At 39.0% G+C, this 15657-nt stretch overlaps 1 protein-coding gene across 5 annotated transcripts in view; it reads right to left on the bottom strand.

Moving 5' to 3' along the window:
* Window positions 1-15657, bottom strand: part of LOC121894155 (SLIT-ROBO Rho GTPase-activating protein 3-like) — a 34486-nt gene that overhangs the window by 16473 nt on the left and 2356 nt on the right. For all 5 annotated transcript variants that reach the window (XR_006095492.1, XM_042406544.1, XM_042406545.1 and 2 more), the window contains exons 2-5: window positions 9715-9910; window positions 4967-5129; window positions 3192-3254; window positions 251-442 (exon numbers count right to left, since the gene is read on the bottom strand). Coding sequence is in view for 4 of the 5 variants with exons in the window: in XM_042406544.1 (XP_042262478.1) it covers window positions 251-442; window positions 3192-3254; window positions 4967-5129; window positions 9715-9910 (614 nt within the window). In the remaining variant the exon portion in view is untranslated. The remainder of the gene's footprint in view (window positions 1-250; window positions 443-3191; window positions 3255-4966; window positions 5130-9714; window positions 9911-15657) is intronic.

Genomic DNA, 15657 nt, shown 5'->3' with positions numbered 1-15657 from the left:
TAATGTACTCAAAGAATACATTACTACATCAATCAGATTTTATCTTTTATAATCAATCAATATACTATATGTATGTGATACTTTGGACAATGTAGAGATGGCTCCTTTTAGCAATAACTACATTTCCCAATGTCATTTGTGCAGACAGAAAGTGCATCTAAAAGTTCATTAGAGATGCATTTAGAGAGTATTTGTACTTGAGTGTATAGCAAATACAATATCATGTATTGGCCTGTCAACCAAAACAGACCTTCTCCTTCATTTTCTCCATCTTTTTGACAGAGCTCCGTCTCTGTGGACGTTCATCATGGCCATAACGCAGCAGACTGGTGCTAATGTCATTGGCCTTGCCAATGTGCTTCTCCTCCTGTTTCTCTGCCTCCTTCAACTTGCTCTCGGCGCTGAGGCTCTCAGTATGGTACATGTGGTACGTCTTCATCACCTGCAAGAACATACATCCAACGTCAAACTTCATTCAGCATCAAGGGCATCAAACTAGCTGGAAGGGATGTGACTGGAATAGAAATAAAAATCTCCAAAGCATACTTAGTTCAGAGGACTTATTTGACACTCTAAACATACAGTCTAGTCCTCCATGTACATCATAATATGAATCACAATGTAGGGTATCAGATATAATTTCATAACAACATAATTATAATTTGATTAACTAAATTACTACAAATGTTTTCCACACTAATGTATGAACTCATGTTACCCCGGATTCATTTTTTTCATTCCGCTGCAGCTTACTCATCCTGCTTATATTATCACATTTTGATTGACATTTCCTTACTTAGCTGGCGGTGTTGTGCTGGGTGTGTCTGTCTGATGTGCCTACACTGTTCTGTTTGTTTGTCTTAATCGCAGCATTCTAGTAGGTTAAAAAATAGGTTAAAGCAAGTACTACAACAAGGGCTCACCATTGCTCTTTGTTTCCTTTCCCTACCGTAGAGTATCTCACTCCCATTCACAAACATAATCTAGACTCCTATTCAGTTTGCTTTAGAAGAAATTGTCACATTATTAAAAGAGATCACGTGTAAATGTTTAACTAGGAATCCTAAATCAGCAGCCAAATTAAATGTCTGCTCCGCCATCACTCTCAAGTCCTGGTTTCCTAGCAACCCTGACTGTAACTGATGTGCATAGGACAGTGAGATCGATCAGCAAGGGAGGAAGGAGGTTACAAAGTGACAGTGAGCAAACTTCCCTGCAACCTGCGAAACAAGAAACTACTTCATTTCCACAAAAAGCCAGCAGCAGATCAATAGCAGAGACCAGCAGGCTGACAAAGACAGACCCATACAGTACCTAATTTTGCATGCACCACACAAGCAGATAATATAAACAAATCATACGATTTTCATTAACGCTATAACTTTATCTAGCCCAAATTTTAACAGGCTACTGCAATTCCTTCTGCTGTGTGCTGCTGAGCTGCAGACAGGCATTTAATAATGCATGAATCAAAGGGAGAGGAAAAATCAATATCAGTAAAGCACTAAAGTGCTGTATAATGTTACATGTGAGAATATTTCTCATGTGGTTTATGTCATGCGAGTATTTCTACTTCAATCCACTCGCCCCAAACATTCTTTTAAGATGACTGTGATAGTTGTCACTAATCACTGACATTGCACTGAAATTCTGATCATTTTGCTTTTATTGTTTTTTTTTGTCCCATGTTATCTCTTTATGTAAGCTAAATCAATTTTCTATAAATAAACACAGACATTGTTGCAAAATCCCATGTATAAAATTCTGCAAAAAATATAGCATCAGTGTTACGCTACTCTCTGTTTGCCCTCTATGTGTCCTTTGTAAAGGGAATAAAATCAAAACTTCAAATATTTTACATAAAAGCAGCACCCTTGCAAACCCAAACTTTTCAAATTATCTTGGATTGATCACCAACAGTATTTACCCAATAACATTCAAGACATAAGACAGATGATTAAATGTGCAGCAAGTAGCCAGAGGTAGAGTTCCACACATCAGTAAAGAAAATAAATACAATTATTAAATGAGCATAATAGGAGTGTACACTAAGTATCTTAAAATAAGTGTCTCTGAGACATAGTTATTCTTTTTTTTACTTGGCAGGGCATTCAATTCTATACATTGTAAGACAAAGGGTAGTTAGAATAATTGTACAATAATTTTGCAATTACAGTACTTTTTTTAAACTACTGCAAACCCATTGGGGTATGTAGGTGTGACTCAGCTTATTTGTGATGGAAAACTCCACAAAGAAATTTCAACATATTTAAGACTACAACCATTTGAGGCTTGGATTTTGGATACAACTTAGGACGGATTATTTCACAACTTGCAGTACCCCTGTTTGCCCAGAGACAGCTCAGATCAGCTTTAAATGTATATTTCAGATTTTCTTTGGTAACTAACTGTATGTTTTATATCATATAATTCTTTTTGCAAATTAGCTGTTGAACGGCACCAAGGAATCATAATATGACTGAACAATAAGACCCAAGAAGAAGCAATCTGGTGTGTTTGTGTCACTGTGTCCCACATACAGCAGATGATATCACTGCATCAGTTCATTTTCCTCAGCCAAAAGAAGAGGCATCAGCACTGAACACAGCTGTTCTCTATCTACATCACCACACAGACCAGTTCTGCAAGTGAATGTTAAATGCCACGTGTGTGCATACTTGTTCTGAATGTGTGTGAATGGTGTCTGTATGTACACACACACAAAGGACAGACTGACAACTCTTACCAGCACACAAACAGATGTGTCTGATTACATGTAACATTAGCTGAAAATATTACAGCAGCTCATGTTAGCTGTGTACAGTGCACCTCTGCAGCACCAGACAGCTGAGTCCGCTTGAAGCACAGCCAGAGGCAAGAACGCTCTCCCCTTCAACCGATGGAGAAATTCACAGTGGGAGGAAGAATGAAAATTTTCTCCTTCCATGACCTCATGGAGAAGGAAGAAATGACCTGTTAGAAGCTGCACTGCTGATAAGGCGTATCTGCTGTGTGCAGTGTCAGGTCAACTGCCTCACAGGTTACAAGTTCTGCTCTGACGACTGAAAAAAGCTAGGATTCGGGATTGACGAGCTACAAGCAGCTAGCACAGGAGAAAGGGCACAACAGGCAGCCTGTTACAGACAGAGAGGAGATAGGCATGACAGGACAATGATATTTGTTTCACTCACTGTGTAGAGCTCATTGGTGACTTTCACTAACTCCTCATGCATCTGCACCCCGATGTCTTTGCTCTGTAAAGACAAAAAAAGGTGACAGTGACAATAATTCCACATTTAAAAGGCAAATGAAGGCAGATATTTAAACATGTGAGACTAAAAATTGGGTTATTTAACAGAATTGCTTTCTCATAATTGGAAAACTTGAAGGCTGTGTGACAATTTTGTATGTGAGGGATGTCAGCAGTCGATGAAATGCTGTCATCACTCTGCACCAGAAAACATCTAATACAATGCCCGAAGTGCACATGCAGACAAAAATAGAACAGAGCAGTGACTGCAGAACATTTCCCAAGGAGTTGTGTCACAGTTTCAGCTCAGTTACAGAGCCTAAGAGCCTATGATGAATTGGACATGTCCCATGACAGGGCTTATAGTCCAAGAGGAGGAATGGGGCCAGTGGAGAGTGACTCTGGAAATCCTGTTGAGAGGATATGTAGAGATGCTTAGCCCAATCAATCCTGTTTTTTTTGCCACCTCTCAGGAGCCACTTGTCAAAACAGCAACCTTGCATTTTCTCATGTGACAAGAATGACACTCCAGCACATTCAGTACATTAAAACTTTGACTTAACAAACGCCAGAATTTGATTCATTCCCTTTCCACATCTGCAATTTATTAGCAACGAAACAGCACGGCAGCTGAACCTGGATGCTACAGCGTAACAGGATTATTGTTTTGAAGAGCATGGTGACAATTTGAGCTAACTCCTTGCAGAGGGAAACAGATTTTCTGCAGTTGTCCTCCTTGCGCTGGCCACAAGCCATCGCATTCCCATCACATCTCCCATCATGACAGTACAGAGCCCCCTAGAGGGCATAAATTACTGGAGATTCCTGCTGCTGTCAAGCGATACTGATCTAAGATCCCTAAGGTGAATTGTTCATCGCAGCCCATGAAACACAGGCATTTCGCAAACCTCACACATACCATATATTAAGCATCTGCCTTGTGAGATGTGAGAGTATAACCAAACCTTCAATGATGTTAAATTTCTGAATGAGAGAAACACATCAAGTCTAATTCTCAAGTTACTGAATTTGGTGTGAAATTAAAAATTAGGTAAAGCAGACCTCACGAGTAAGAGTGTGAGCGATAAGAGCGATGTGCCGTGAAGAGCATCAGAAAAAGGGTTGTGATCTAAATAGGGAGCAAACTGAGCATGATATTGAGAATGACAATACGCATGATGAATAAAGGAGGTCAAAAATCGCATAAACCATGTTAAGTTTTACTGTGCACACACTTGCTACTCTTACAATAGCAAAGATGCAGTTTAAGGCTTAAGTGATGTCATTTTAGGCAAGTAAAACCTCAGAGATGGGTTGAAGGAGTATTCTCAAAACCAACCTAATGGCTAGAATTTGTACCACGCTATAAATCAGCTGCCTTGCAAAAAAAGCAATTTTGGTAATTGAATTTGGTAATTTGGTAACTGACATACTAGTTAAGCATCATTGGTCATATCAAGAGATAATGACATAATGAACCTAATCATATCACTCAAATTTGTTGATCAAACCTCAAGGAATATGCCATATAAGAACCTCACATCGTAAAACATGCTGTATGTCCTGATACATTTCAATTCATATTTGTGTTGTTGTAGTGTCAAGTTCCCAGCTGTGAGCATCGGTCATGCGATCTGAGCAGATGATTTCTGTGACTGTGTGCGTTATTAACGGTCAGGGTTACATGCCCCTCATCCATTTCATTCCGATTCTGACCTTTTTGAAAAGTCTGATGACATCCTCGCCCACGTGCGCCAGACGGACAATGACGTTGTTGTTGTAGATGTCGCTGAGAGTGGCGTGGTCTCTGCTCTCCCGCCTGGTCTGGTCCAAGACCAAATACCAGCAGTTCACAGTGGACAGGAGATTTTGGTCCTTTCTGCAAAAGCCAGAGCAAGACTTTATTAGTCTTTAAGATGGTAAAAACCATATACATATTATATTCAGACCATGAGTAAACAATAGAAAACAGGTAAAACAGGTCCTCCAGCCTGAAATCGAAAAATTTAAGTTATTGTCTCCAACACAAACTAAAAAAAAGCAGTAAAAGTTCTAAATAGACCAACTGTTGTATGATTAATTCATCTCTCATCAAAATACTCAGGACTCTGGCGGTGAACATAAAACATGTCTTACACACCGCACAGATCTTACATTATATCAATTGGTACCAGCTCAAGGGCTTTACATATTATACATCAAAGGGTCACTGCACATGTGGTGAGGAATCAGGAAGAAAGGAGGCAGCTGTATACACACACACACACACACACATAACACACGGAAGGCATGCTGACTGCACTTGCCTCCTTGCTTGAGGGAGCATGTGAGTTCAATTATCCTCACACCAAAGAGTTTGTTTGTCTTCTTCTTTTGTCTTTAGGGAACATTTTACTGTTTTTCAAACCTCTAACAATTGTGACTGAAATATAAAAATGATGTATCACATTACGTTTTTTTGCAGCCTGATAAATAACTGTGAGTAGAAACACCTTTTGCTCCTGGCTGATAGATGACCTATGCAACTTTATTTCTTCTTTAATGACTAGTCAAAGGAGATGAGTGTGATGTTAACACATAGGGAAGAGGACATTCAAAAGGCATTTCAGACCTAGATAGCTATCTCTACTGATTTGCACCCTCAAAGCCTTTTATCATATCACACAACCGATCAGCAGCTATGAACTGAGAGATTAACTCTAACTTAACCGCTTTAGTTTGTAGAGCAAAGCTGCCATGATAACCTGTTCAGAAACTTCTGAAACTGTTTCTTCTTCCTTCTTACAAGTCATGGTGAATACAATGTTGCTGTTTGTGGTTTGTAAAAGTATCAAGTTGCAAGCAGTGATTTGACAGTGCAGTACACAACAGAGCAGTCCAGACTTGTTTCCTCCCAACTGCTTTCAAAACTTTAAATAACTTTGATCCTTTGAGACTTTTATTCATGTTTTCACTTTCTTTTTCTTTTTCAGGGTTATCACTAACACACATTACCAATGGACCTATGGATGACCAATAATATCTTTAGGATAAAATTGTTCGTCCTAGTTCCAATATATATTTAAATAAGTCACAACTTGAAATACAATCTTGTTGAAGAACTTGGCTTCTGCAATGCAAACAGTACAGAAATCACTCTATGAGTTCTTCTAATTCTGCACCCTTCTTTGTTTTCTTTTTGTAGGTGAGGAGAACCTCAAGGTTATATCCTCACTCCTTAATAATTATACAATTGAATGCTGTCACCTGGTCAAGTCATGTATATTCATGGCATTTCTTTCTATTTTGGCTACACTAACTTGCAATTTTTATGAGCCCATAAACTCATACACCATATATGACTCCTCTTAAAACTGTCTAGATGCTGCAAATGTTGTCTATAAAACAACATCTAATAAATTAGTCCAAATGATGGAAAATAGTTTTGTTTGATAAATAAATAAAACGGTGTAACCTTGCAGCTTGAATCAGAAATGCAGCAGTTATTTTTGACTCTCATCTCAATTTTGAAGCTCATATATAAAGAGTGGTCCAGACTTGTTTTCTCTCAAATGCTTTCAAAACTTTGATCATTTTTATCCTTGGAGAATTTTATTCTTGCTTTTATTTTCTTTTTCTCCATCTTAGTGAAGCCGTTTCCACACCAAACCACAGAGGAGAGATGGTGTATTTTAGTTTCCATTCTAGTTTACCTCCATGCATTCAAAACAATATTGAAGTTAAATCCATATTCAGTCACTCCAGAAATTAAAATTAACTAAATTCTATTTCTATTATTTTTTACATGTACATTATGTGGTTTTGTATGCATTTAAAAGTCAAATGGATTTTTCTATTATTGGAAATTAGATTTGACACTGACAGCTTTCAGACACATTTAATGATAAGGATGTCTGCAACACTGTAGGGTTCCTGATAAGTAAAACATTTCATTATCATTGTTCTCTGGATATGCACCTTTTTCTTTAAGAAACATTAAATATCTGTCATGGGATGACTCTAGGTTTAGTTTATGACTTCTGTCTAGATAAATGATTTGGGAAAATTAGCCCAAACCTAGTAAAACAGAAAAGATATCTGAAAAGTTCTGTATCTCAGATGAGTTAAAAGAGTTGCACTCATGTGATGCTAAAGGTAATCCACAGCACTGGGCATCAGCACCTTCTGCTTCTCCTTTTCATCCCGCAACACTTTGATTAAAAACATGAACAAGCCATCCCTATAGGCCCGTCTTTCAAGCAGAGCAGGTGTTTGATCCTGGACAAGAGATGCCAGGAAACTGACTGTAAATCTTTGGCTGTTGGCTGCTCTTGAATAAGGATGAGACTGTAGTGTTCACAATTCAAAGGAGCTGATGCAGAACTGTTCATGGAAGATGACAGAAGAAGGTTTTCTACCTGACAGCCTACAAAAAGTACAACTGTTTCACAACAAGGTCTCTGCATCATAAAGTAGAATGCAACTTTCAGCTGAACCAAAGTATGCTGACAATTCAAACACATACTGCCTGTATTAAAGTATAAGGCAGGCAATTTTCTATATTTTTCTTATTGTCAACGAACCTCATATGCGGAGCCAGACCAACAATGACCTCATCCTACTTACAAGTATTGTGTGTGTATCCAAAGCCTGATATATCTTATTCCTCTGTGTCTTAGACCTCCGTTGTTGTCCAAAAACTATTAAAAACTTGTCAATGTGTCACACTGGTGCACTAGGTGACACATTCCTTCACCCCGAAGATTAAGGTCACTGCAGTTTATTTAGAAACGGCTCCAAAGACTGATAACAGCTATCATATTTTCAGTCTCTGGAGAGTGGTTCCTTATTCGGCAGACTGCACTGCACATGAGTGGGAACAAGTTCCCATTTACAGAGCTTTGCTAGCTTGTTGTGCTACATATCACAACCTCTTTTTTACTGAAGTTCTTTGAGAAACTTAAAATGTGGCACATGTAGCATGAGACTGGTTGACAATAAGAAAAATATAGAAAATCATCAGCCTTATCCTCTAACTATTGTGCAGCATGTTGGATATACATTGTCTTTTCAAAGGTACACAGAGTCATTATAATCACATTTTTTGCTGCAGTCACTCTGTTATAGGAGGCTTTGAAAATGCTCCCTGACAATCTCCCTCCAGCCCCTTTATGAGATCTGACACTAGAAATGAAAATCCGAAAGGATCACTGATAATAAAGAAGGGCACTGAGGTTGTGCTGTTAAAAAAAATTGACAGAGAGAGAAAGAGAGAGTGTAGACAGAGCCAGCTCAGAAACTCAAGAAGAGAAGACCGCGTGGGATTATTAATGATAGAGACTAGTCGGCCCATTGTAGTCTGTGAGTATGAATCTAGTCTCTGACAGACAGATATAATGATGACCATTTAATGTGACGGGGGAGAATCTGGGACAGCCGGGTGTAGAGAGAAGTCATGCAATGTGAATCTCTTACTGGGGTCTCCCTTTGAGGGAACGCTCCATTTATCAATGTCCCAGTGACGGGAGCTCTCCGCCATGATTACGCTTTATGTCCAATTGGCCAGAGAGGCTGAAAGAGAGACGGGAAGACCTCTCTCGAATATACCGTGTTTGTTATGCATGACTGACACAGCCAGGTCACATGAAAGGGTATGCAACTGCCTACATATCGATTATACCATCTGTACTGTAGCGATTTTTAAGGTAGGTTCGATATCCTGCATTGCTGATCCAATATTTCTACACTGAGAATTACTGAGTAGATTTCTTAAAATATATTTTAATTATTTTTTTCAGGAGCTTTCAACCCCTTGTGGTCTTCATTTGTCTGTGTTCAAGGTGAACAATGCCCAATATTTTAGCTGAATGTACTCTTATTCATACTCATTATTTCTGATTATTCATTTAGTCTTATTTATGATCCCTGATTGTTCAAGTCAGCCACATTGGACAGCATATGAGAACATTATCTAAAAGTCAAAAAGAGCTGCAGGCTGGTCAAACATCTACTGTAAGTAGTAGTTCCTCAACATGCTGCAGGGTATGTTTGTTTCACCCCCTACCCCCCTTTCTTTCTTCAGACTCCTGACTCTGATTTATTTTTTTGTAGCCATTGAGAAAATATGAGTATTTGAGTAGCAGTCTAGCGTGAAGTTGTTCGAGAATGGAAATGAAATGACAGCCATACAGAAAAGACGGGAGGGGGCTGGATAAAAAGTCTGACCTAGTTGGGAGAAACACAGCAGCCTGAGGCCACAAGCTTCCTTGGCCCTGGCTTCATTTCAGGTCATTTCTTCTGCTTTTATACATCTTCTCCTTTCTGTTGCTTATCCTTCTTCTCCTTTTCTTCTTTCTTTCTGTTTCCATCTCCCTGTGCCGTGCCAGTGATCAGTATAAAATACATAACGTAAATGTTTTTTATCGGTCAAACAGATCCGATACAGACATTCCAGTGCTTAGCAGACAGACAGTGGCTAGACTCACTTGAAATGCTGGTGCTCTCTGGAGGTGCGGATCTTGGCGGAGTAGCGCTCTGCCAGTTTGTCCAGACTCCTGGAGTACTCAAGCTGGAGCTCAGCCTTTCGACGGAAGAACTCCTGCAGGTCCTGCAGCAGCTGCAGCCGGGACTCAGACTGCTGCTCCAAACAACGGAACTGCTCCACCAGCTGGTTTCGGATCTCTGCATGTCAACAAAATCAAAAAAGGGAGACCACCTTCAGAATAAATAGAGCCTCTGATGGAGTGGGTGTTCATGCTGGGCCTCACTTTACCCTGCCAAACCCTGCTGCAAGTCAGCATTTAACCCACAAGCCTTCAGCAGTGGCTTCAGCAAAACACATAATGTGGCAACATACAAACATGTGAGGATACAATCAAGCTAGCGCAAGCACTAATATAAGAACAAAGTCATCATAATTGGATAAAACTGGACGTCAAAGTACATTTGTCTGCTGTCTGTATGTATGTGCGTGTGTGTGTGTGTGTAGTGGGAGGGGGGGTGGGGGTGTCTGAATGCTGGGATAGCACACGTGCATGTGAGATGCATGTCTGTTGATTGCAGCAGACAGCACAGAAAATGTAAAATAGGTCAGCTTCTCAAAATGTATTGTGCTGAGAGAGCCTTCAGAGAAGTTTGTCTTGAAGAAACAAATTGCAGGCATTCTTTCGATTACAAGATCGCTGTGGTTTTGTGCTCATGAGGTTTGGAAACTCACTGCCCCTATTCATAGTCTGAGAATGAGGAAAATTAAATGCGGTATAAATTCTGAAAATATGGTTGATATGGCATTTACAATCAGGCTGATATAATACTTCCGAAAATTAAATGTTTTAAAAGGTTATTAACAAAATTTCAGTTTGAGAAGGTATTTCCTGTTTGTGGCATGCTTTGGCTGTTAAACGGAATATAACTGTTAATGTCCAGCAAGCAGAAGGAATTTTATTTTCAATCCTCAAGTTAGTTCAAGCAAACAGTGATTTAACTTTAATTCTATCATGTGCTGATATTTCACTCAGAGGCGTCTTGCCCATTCAACTTGAGGATTCACATGCCCCCTTAAACGTGCCTGTTTAAACTAAGTTGTTACAAGTAAATATCAGCTTTGGCTTCGATATTTATGATCAAACCAACCGAACAAATTAACAAATATGCAGCACTGAAATGTGTCCTACAAAACAGAGGATGGACATAATGAGAATTTTGACAAAGAGCTATAATAGTTCAAGTATATAACAGTAGCTACATGTTTGTGAGCTTTCTTTACTTAACGTTAAATAGTCAACATGCTGGCTAGCTACCAAGCTAACTCAAGTTACCCCTGCATGAGTTTAAACATTTTCTTGCTCAATATTGCTTTTAAATGCAATTTAGTGTTAATAAATGTTACTGTTACTGATAGCGGGGCGGTTTGATCATAAACACAGAAGCCAAAGCAGATATTTACTGATAACAACCTGGTTTAGTGTGAACATTAACATTTGCATAAGCAAATGTGCCCCCTCAAACAAAATGACTGCATGACGCCCCTGATTTCACTATTGTAGATTGTGTGTTAGGAGTGTAATTATTCCCTTTAGGATTTCAAAATGGCCACAAATAAATATCTACAGATTCCCTGCTGGCTGTTCCTAAACACCTCTGGGATTACAGGTGATAAAAATGTCTACTGAAGTAATAACATCACTTTTATGGTCTTACATTAACACTGAGGCATACAAATAACATTTCATTTCAACCATATACAGTACTGTTTATTACAAGGCCGTCATAAATCCAGTGGCGAAGTGGCTGCTGAATGTACGCAGGCAGACAAACCATAAATCATATCAGAACCTAGAGCTGAGTTTTATGGTTGAAATCAGTATCACAATAAGAATGTTAATAAGGATACTTCCGATATTGAGACATGAGGATAATGGCAAATGTATGACAAAATCACATTTGAGTTTTGTGTCATTTTTAAGAAAATAAGCCTCTCAAATGTGATTATTTTAAGTTTATTATGTTTTCTTTAATCTTCTGTGATAGTAAAATGTATATCTTTGGGTTGTGGACTGTTGGTCAGGACAAAACAAGACATTTGGGGACGTCATCTCTGGTGTTGGGAAACAGTGATAGAAAATTTTCACCATTTTCTGATATTTTATGGACCAAACAACTAACCGATTAATCAAGAAAATAATCTACAGATTAATCGATAATAAAAATAATAATATAAAGTAAAAACTTGTTTTGCTAGTTTTTAATTATAGCTAGCTTGAAATCATCAATTAGACATTATAGAACGATAACACAATAAGATCATATCATTCATAATTTTGCTGAAAATCAATAAACAGTTCACATCTGTGGGATTATACACACACACTCACACACTCATACGAGGGAATAAACAAAGCCTCTCTCTATACAAGACATTGAGAAGCAGTTGAGCAACACTGAGATGGCTGAAGATTCCTTTATGACAGACTGTTTCAACCATGCATATGATTGCTGTGTACTGAAAGGAACTTTGTAGAAATTTATCAATGGAGAAGATGACCCAGCCAAAGAAAAGGCCTTTTGTTCACTTCTAAATGCTGTTTCTGTATCTAGAATAAAGGATTTCTAAAATTCCTCCCCCGTAGTCCATGGGTGTGTGAGTGAAAATGTGAATGAAAGAGCAAGGAGAAAGAAAAAGACGGAGTAAATATGTAGTCCCTTGCTGTTTGGAGATGTACCCCTCATGGTCCCCATAGTTGCCCAGTTGCCTGGTTACATGCCTCTGGAGGCATCTCATTGAGAGCAGGCTAGTTCCCTCTTCTGACAGTCGCAGCAGTCAGTCTGTTTAGCATAATGGCCAAGGACAAGGGCAACTTTCTCTGCTTCGAAATGCTCAATAAACAGCCTGTGCTGATGAACGAGGCAGCAATCAAGTTCAAAATAGAAAGAAATGTCACTGTGATGTACTCCTGTGCTAAAATAGCCCACTGAACACACACAATTTGTTGGCCTACGTGACATTAATCCTTTTTAATCATACGATGACAGCATAAAAGAACGAGCTGACAATATAATAAGCAAATCTAAATTGATTTAACTGCAATTTTATCAGCAAGACATCAAATAGACTCATGATATTTGCATTTGCTCTCCTGTGTGCACGTTTATTTTTAGACCTTAAACTGTTACTAGGGACTGTGCAATACTGCACTACATTCGATGAATGATTCAAGCCTTTGCAGAGTAATGCATAATTACAAGGAAGCTGGCAAGGAGTTCAAGTGAATAATATAGCAAGAAGTAAGCCTCAAAAGCTAAATACAGCCTCTTCTCTCTCATTGTATTGATTACACAACAGAAAAGGTTTCCTTAAATGAAATACAGAGTCACATGCCACACCAGGTTCTCGGATTGGGAACAGTCTTTTACCGAAATGAGTAAAATGTTCCACACCCAAAGGCCTGTGGAAATTTCACTAATAGGACTTTAGCCATTTGTAATGTTTATTTTTCTCCTAACCCATATGGTTAACATCCTGGTATGTTCTGGTGACTTTAACAAGCATTTTGAGTATAAATTAATTGCTTCCAGAGACTTGAGGGCAACACTGAAGCAAAGAATGAAGAAAAGAACTTTTTTAGTTGCTTAAGTCATCAATCTGGTTGTGATTGAGCAATGGGATATTGTTACACAACAGTATGACACAGGTCATGTTGTAAATATAAACATGTTTGAGTACATATATATAAAATCAATCAAGCCACCCAAATATACAATGTTCCTCAACTGAAACATAATTTAGATCAACCCAATAATTTGGCTCCTACTTTATCCTGTAGATTCAAAAAGACAAACTATGTCCTCCCGCTAAGCTCCAACACAGCATGTCTCTAGTGGCTACACACCTGGATCTCTGACAGACAATATAATGAAAAACATGTTGCCTTGCAGGTTTGCTATTTAGACTGCTTGGACTGCTGCAGCAGGTAGCAAGCACCAAATATCACATAGTGAGGAGTCATTGTCACCACAGTAGCCTGCTCAAACTAGCTTAGCACAGCTACTGCAATGGCCAGAAGCAGGCTCCGGGGCTGTGTCTGCAGTTAGCCATGCGTGGCTAGTCACATGTGTCCTAACCCAGACTGACACGTTGACATAATTTGGTACAAATCAACGCTGTGTTCTGTGAACATCTTCTGAATGCAGTAATGGCTATGGTATGTCTTTACAGTCTATTTGCTTGAGCTCACGTGTCTTTCTCTCACTCTCCCGATACAAACATTTCTAACAAGGAAAGGCATCACTGTTTGAAAATCCAAGATGTAGTGTCCCACACATGTTACCGAGACACGGGCAACAAAGATATTGTTTCACTGTCATAACGTAACCGTGACATTTCAAGGCAGTATCAGTCGGAGCATTCTTTCATCATGAAGAATACACACAGAGGGGTGTGTCTACATGCTTCTCGTGGAATGCATATCTGCAGTGAAGACGGAGGCGATAGGGGTGCCTAGGGAGATGCTATGTGACAGTCGGATTGTCACCAAGCAGGTATAAAGGTAATCTGTACATCATACATGATACAAATATATTATAAACTGATACAAATATTCCAGGGTTTTCTATTACCATTCTTTTTCTTATGATTTGGGGACGACTATCCCTATACACACACATTCTGCAGTGCCATATGTTTCCTTTGCAACAGCAAATCTTACAATAAATGTTTAGTATTATACCCTATTAGAGCAATTTGTGCATAAGACTCCGAACAAACCAAATGACATTTGAGATAATATGGCCTACAGCTAGTGTGACGCATAATGAGGGGCATCCCCTTATTTATTTGTGTTTTGTGTTTGGGTTCAGCAGGAAGGTTGGAGATATTTCAGGCTGGTCAACTACACTGTTTAAATTGGAAAAACAATATAATTTCAGCTAGTGATAACAGCTAAATGATGACTAATGTTTTGATACAAAGCCATATCTCCTGTTACTGGGTGAAACATTACTCATCAGTGAATCGGGGATAGCATGTGACAATAATGGCAAATACAGGCTCAGACCTGTAAAGCTGTTCAAGCTCAAAACACACTGTTTGCTGAAATGTTGGGTTTGTGCCTGATTGAACCTCTGTGCAGTCAGCAACTCAGCATTATCGGAGGCCAGTGTCAGTGTCAGAGTAAGCCCTCACAGCTCCAAACTGATCTAAGCCCAGTTTGCAAATGAGCTTAAGATGTCAGCTTAAAAGCTTTTCCTGAAACTGAGATGAGAGAAACGGAGCTGTGATGGCTCTCAGCCACAAAGCTGGTGTGGAGACCAGAGAGAGACAGAGAGAGAGAGAGAGAGAGAGAGAGAGAGAGAGAGAGAGGGAGAGAGTGAGAGTGTGAAAGAGAGAGACTCAAGGAGTCAAACAAACAAACAGACAGACAAAGAGAGCAACAAGGAGAAAGCAAACCACACCTCAGTCTGCAAAACGCTAATCATACTCTTCATTCCAGACACATGCTGACAAGCTTTGGTCATTTCCTCTCTGTGTATGTGTGGCTACAGAGAATGTTTCACTTTGGTGGAATATTTAAACGTACATATTTGCTCAGAAACCCTAAAGACTTCAGCAACACCAATATTGCCTAAAGTGGTATCGCTGTGCTCTCTTGAAAACCGAGTTCCTACATGTTTTCATTGTTTTGGCTTACATGTGAGCTAGTTTTTCCTTTGCTATGGAGCTAATATATTCTACAATAACAAAGAGCTCTACAAACAGATAAAGTATTGTTTTATTGTTTAACATGTATAAGGGTAAAATATCAAAATAAGAAGAACATATTTAATTTGATATTAAATCCAGGTCAGGCTCAATCAAGGACTGATCCAAACAAGGTCATTACAATAAAGTTGAGATGAAATTGCAAAGAATATTTATATGCAAATAAACACAG

Source organism: Thunnus maccoyii, chromosome 3 (genome assembly GCF_910596095.1).
Source record: "Thunnus maccoyii chromosome 3, fThuMac1.1, whole genome shotgun sequence".
Taxonomy (NCBI): Eukaryota; Metazoa; Chordata; class Actinopteri; order Scombriformes; family Scombridae; genus Thunnus; species Thunnus maccoyii.
The sequence above is the reverse complement of the archived record's forward strand: the minus strand, read 5'-3'. Positions and strand labels throughout refer to the sequence as shown.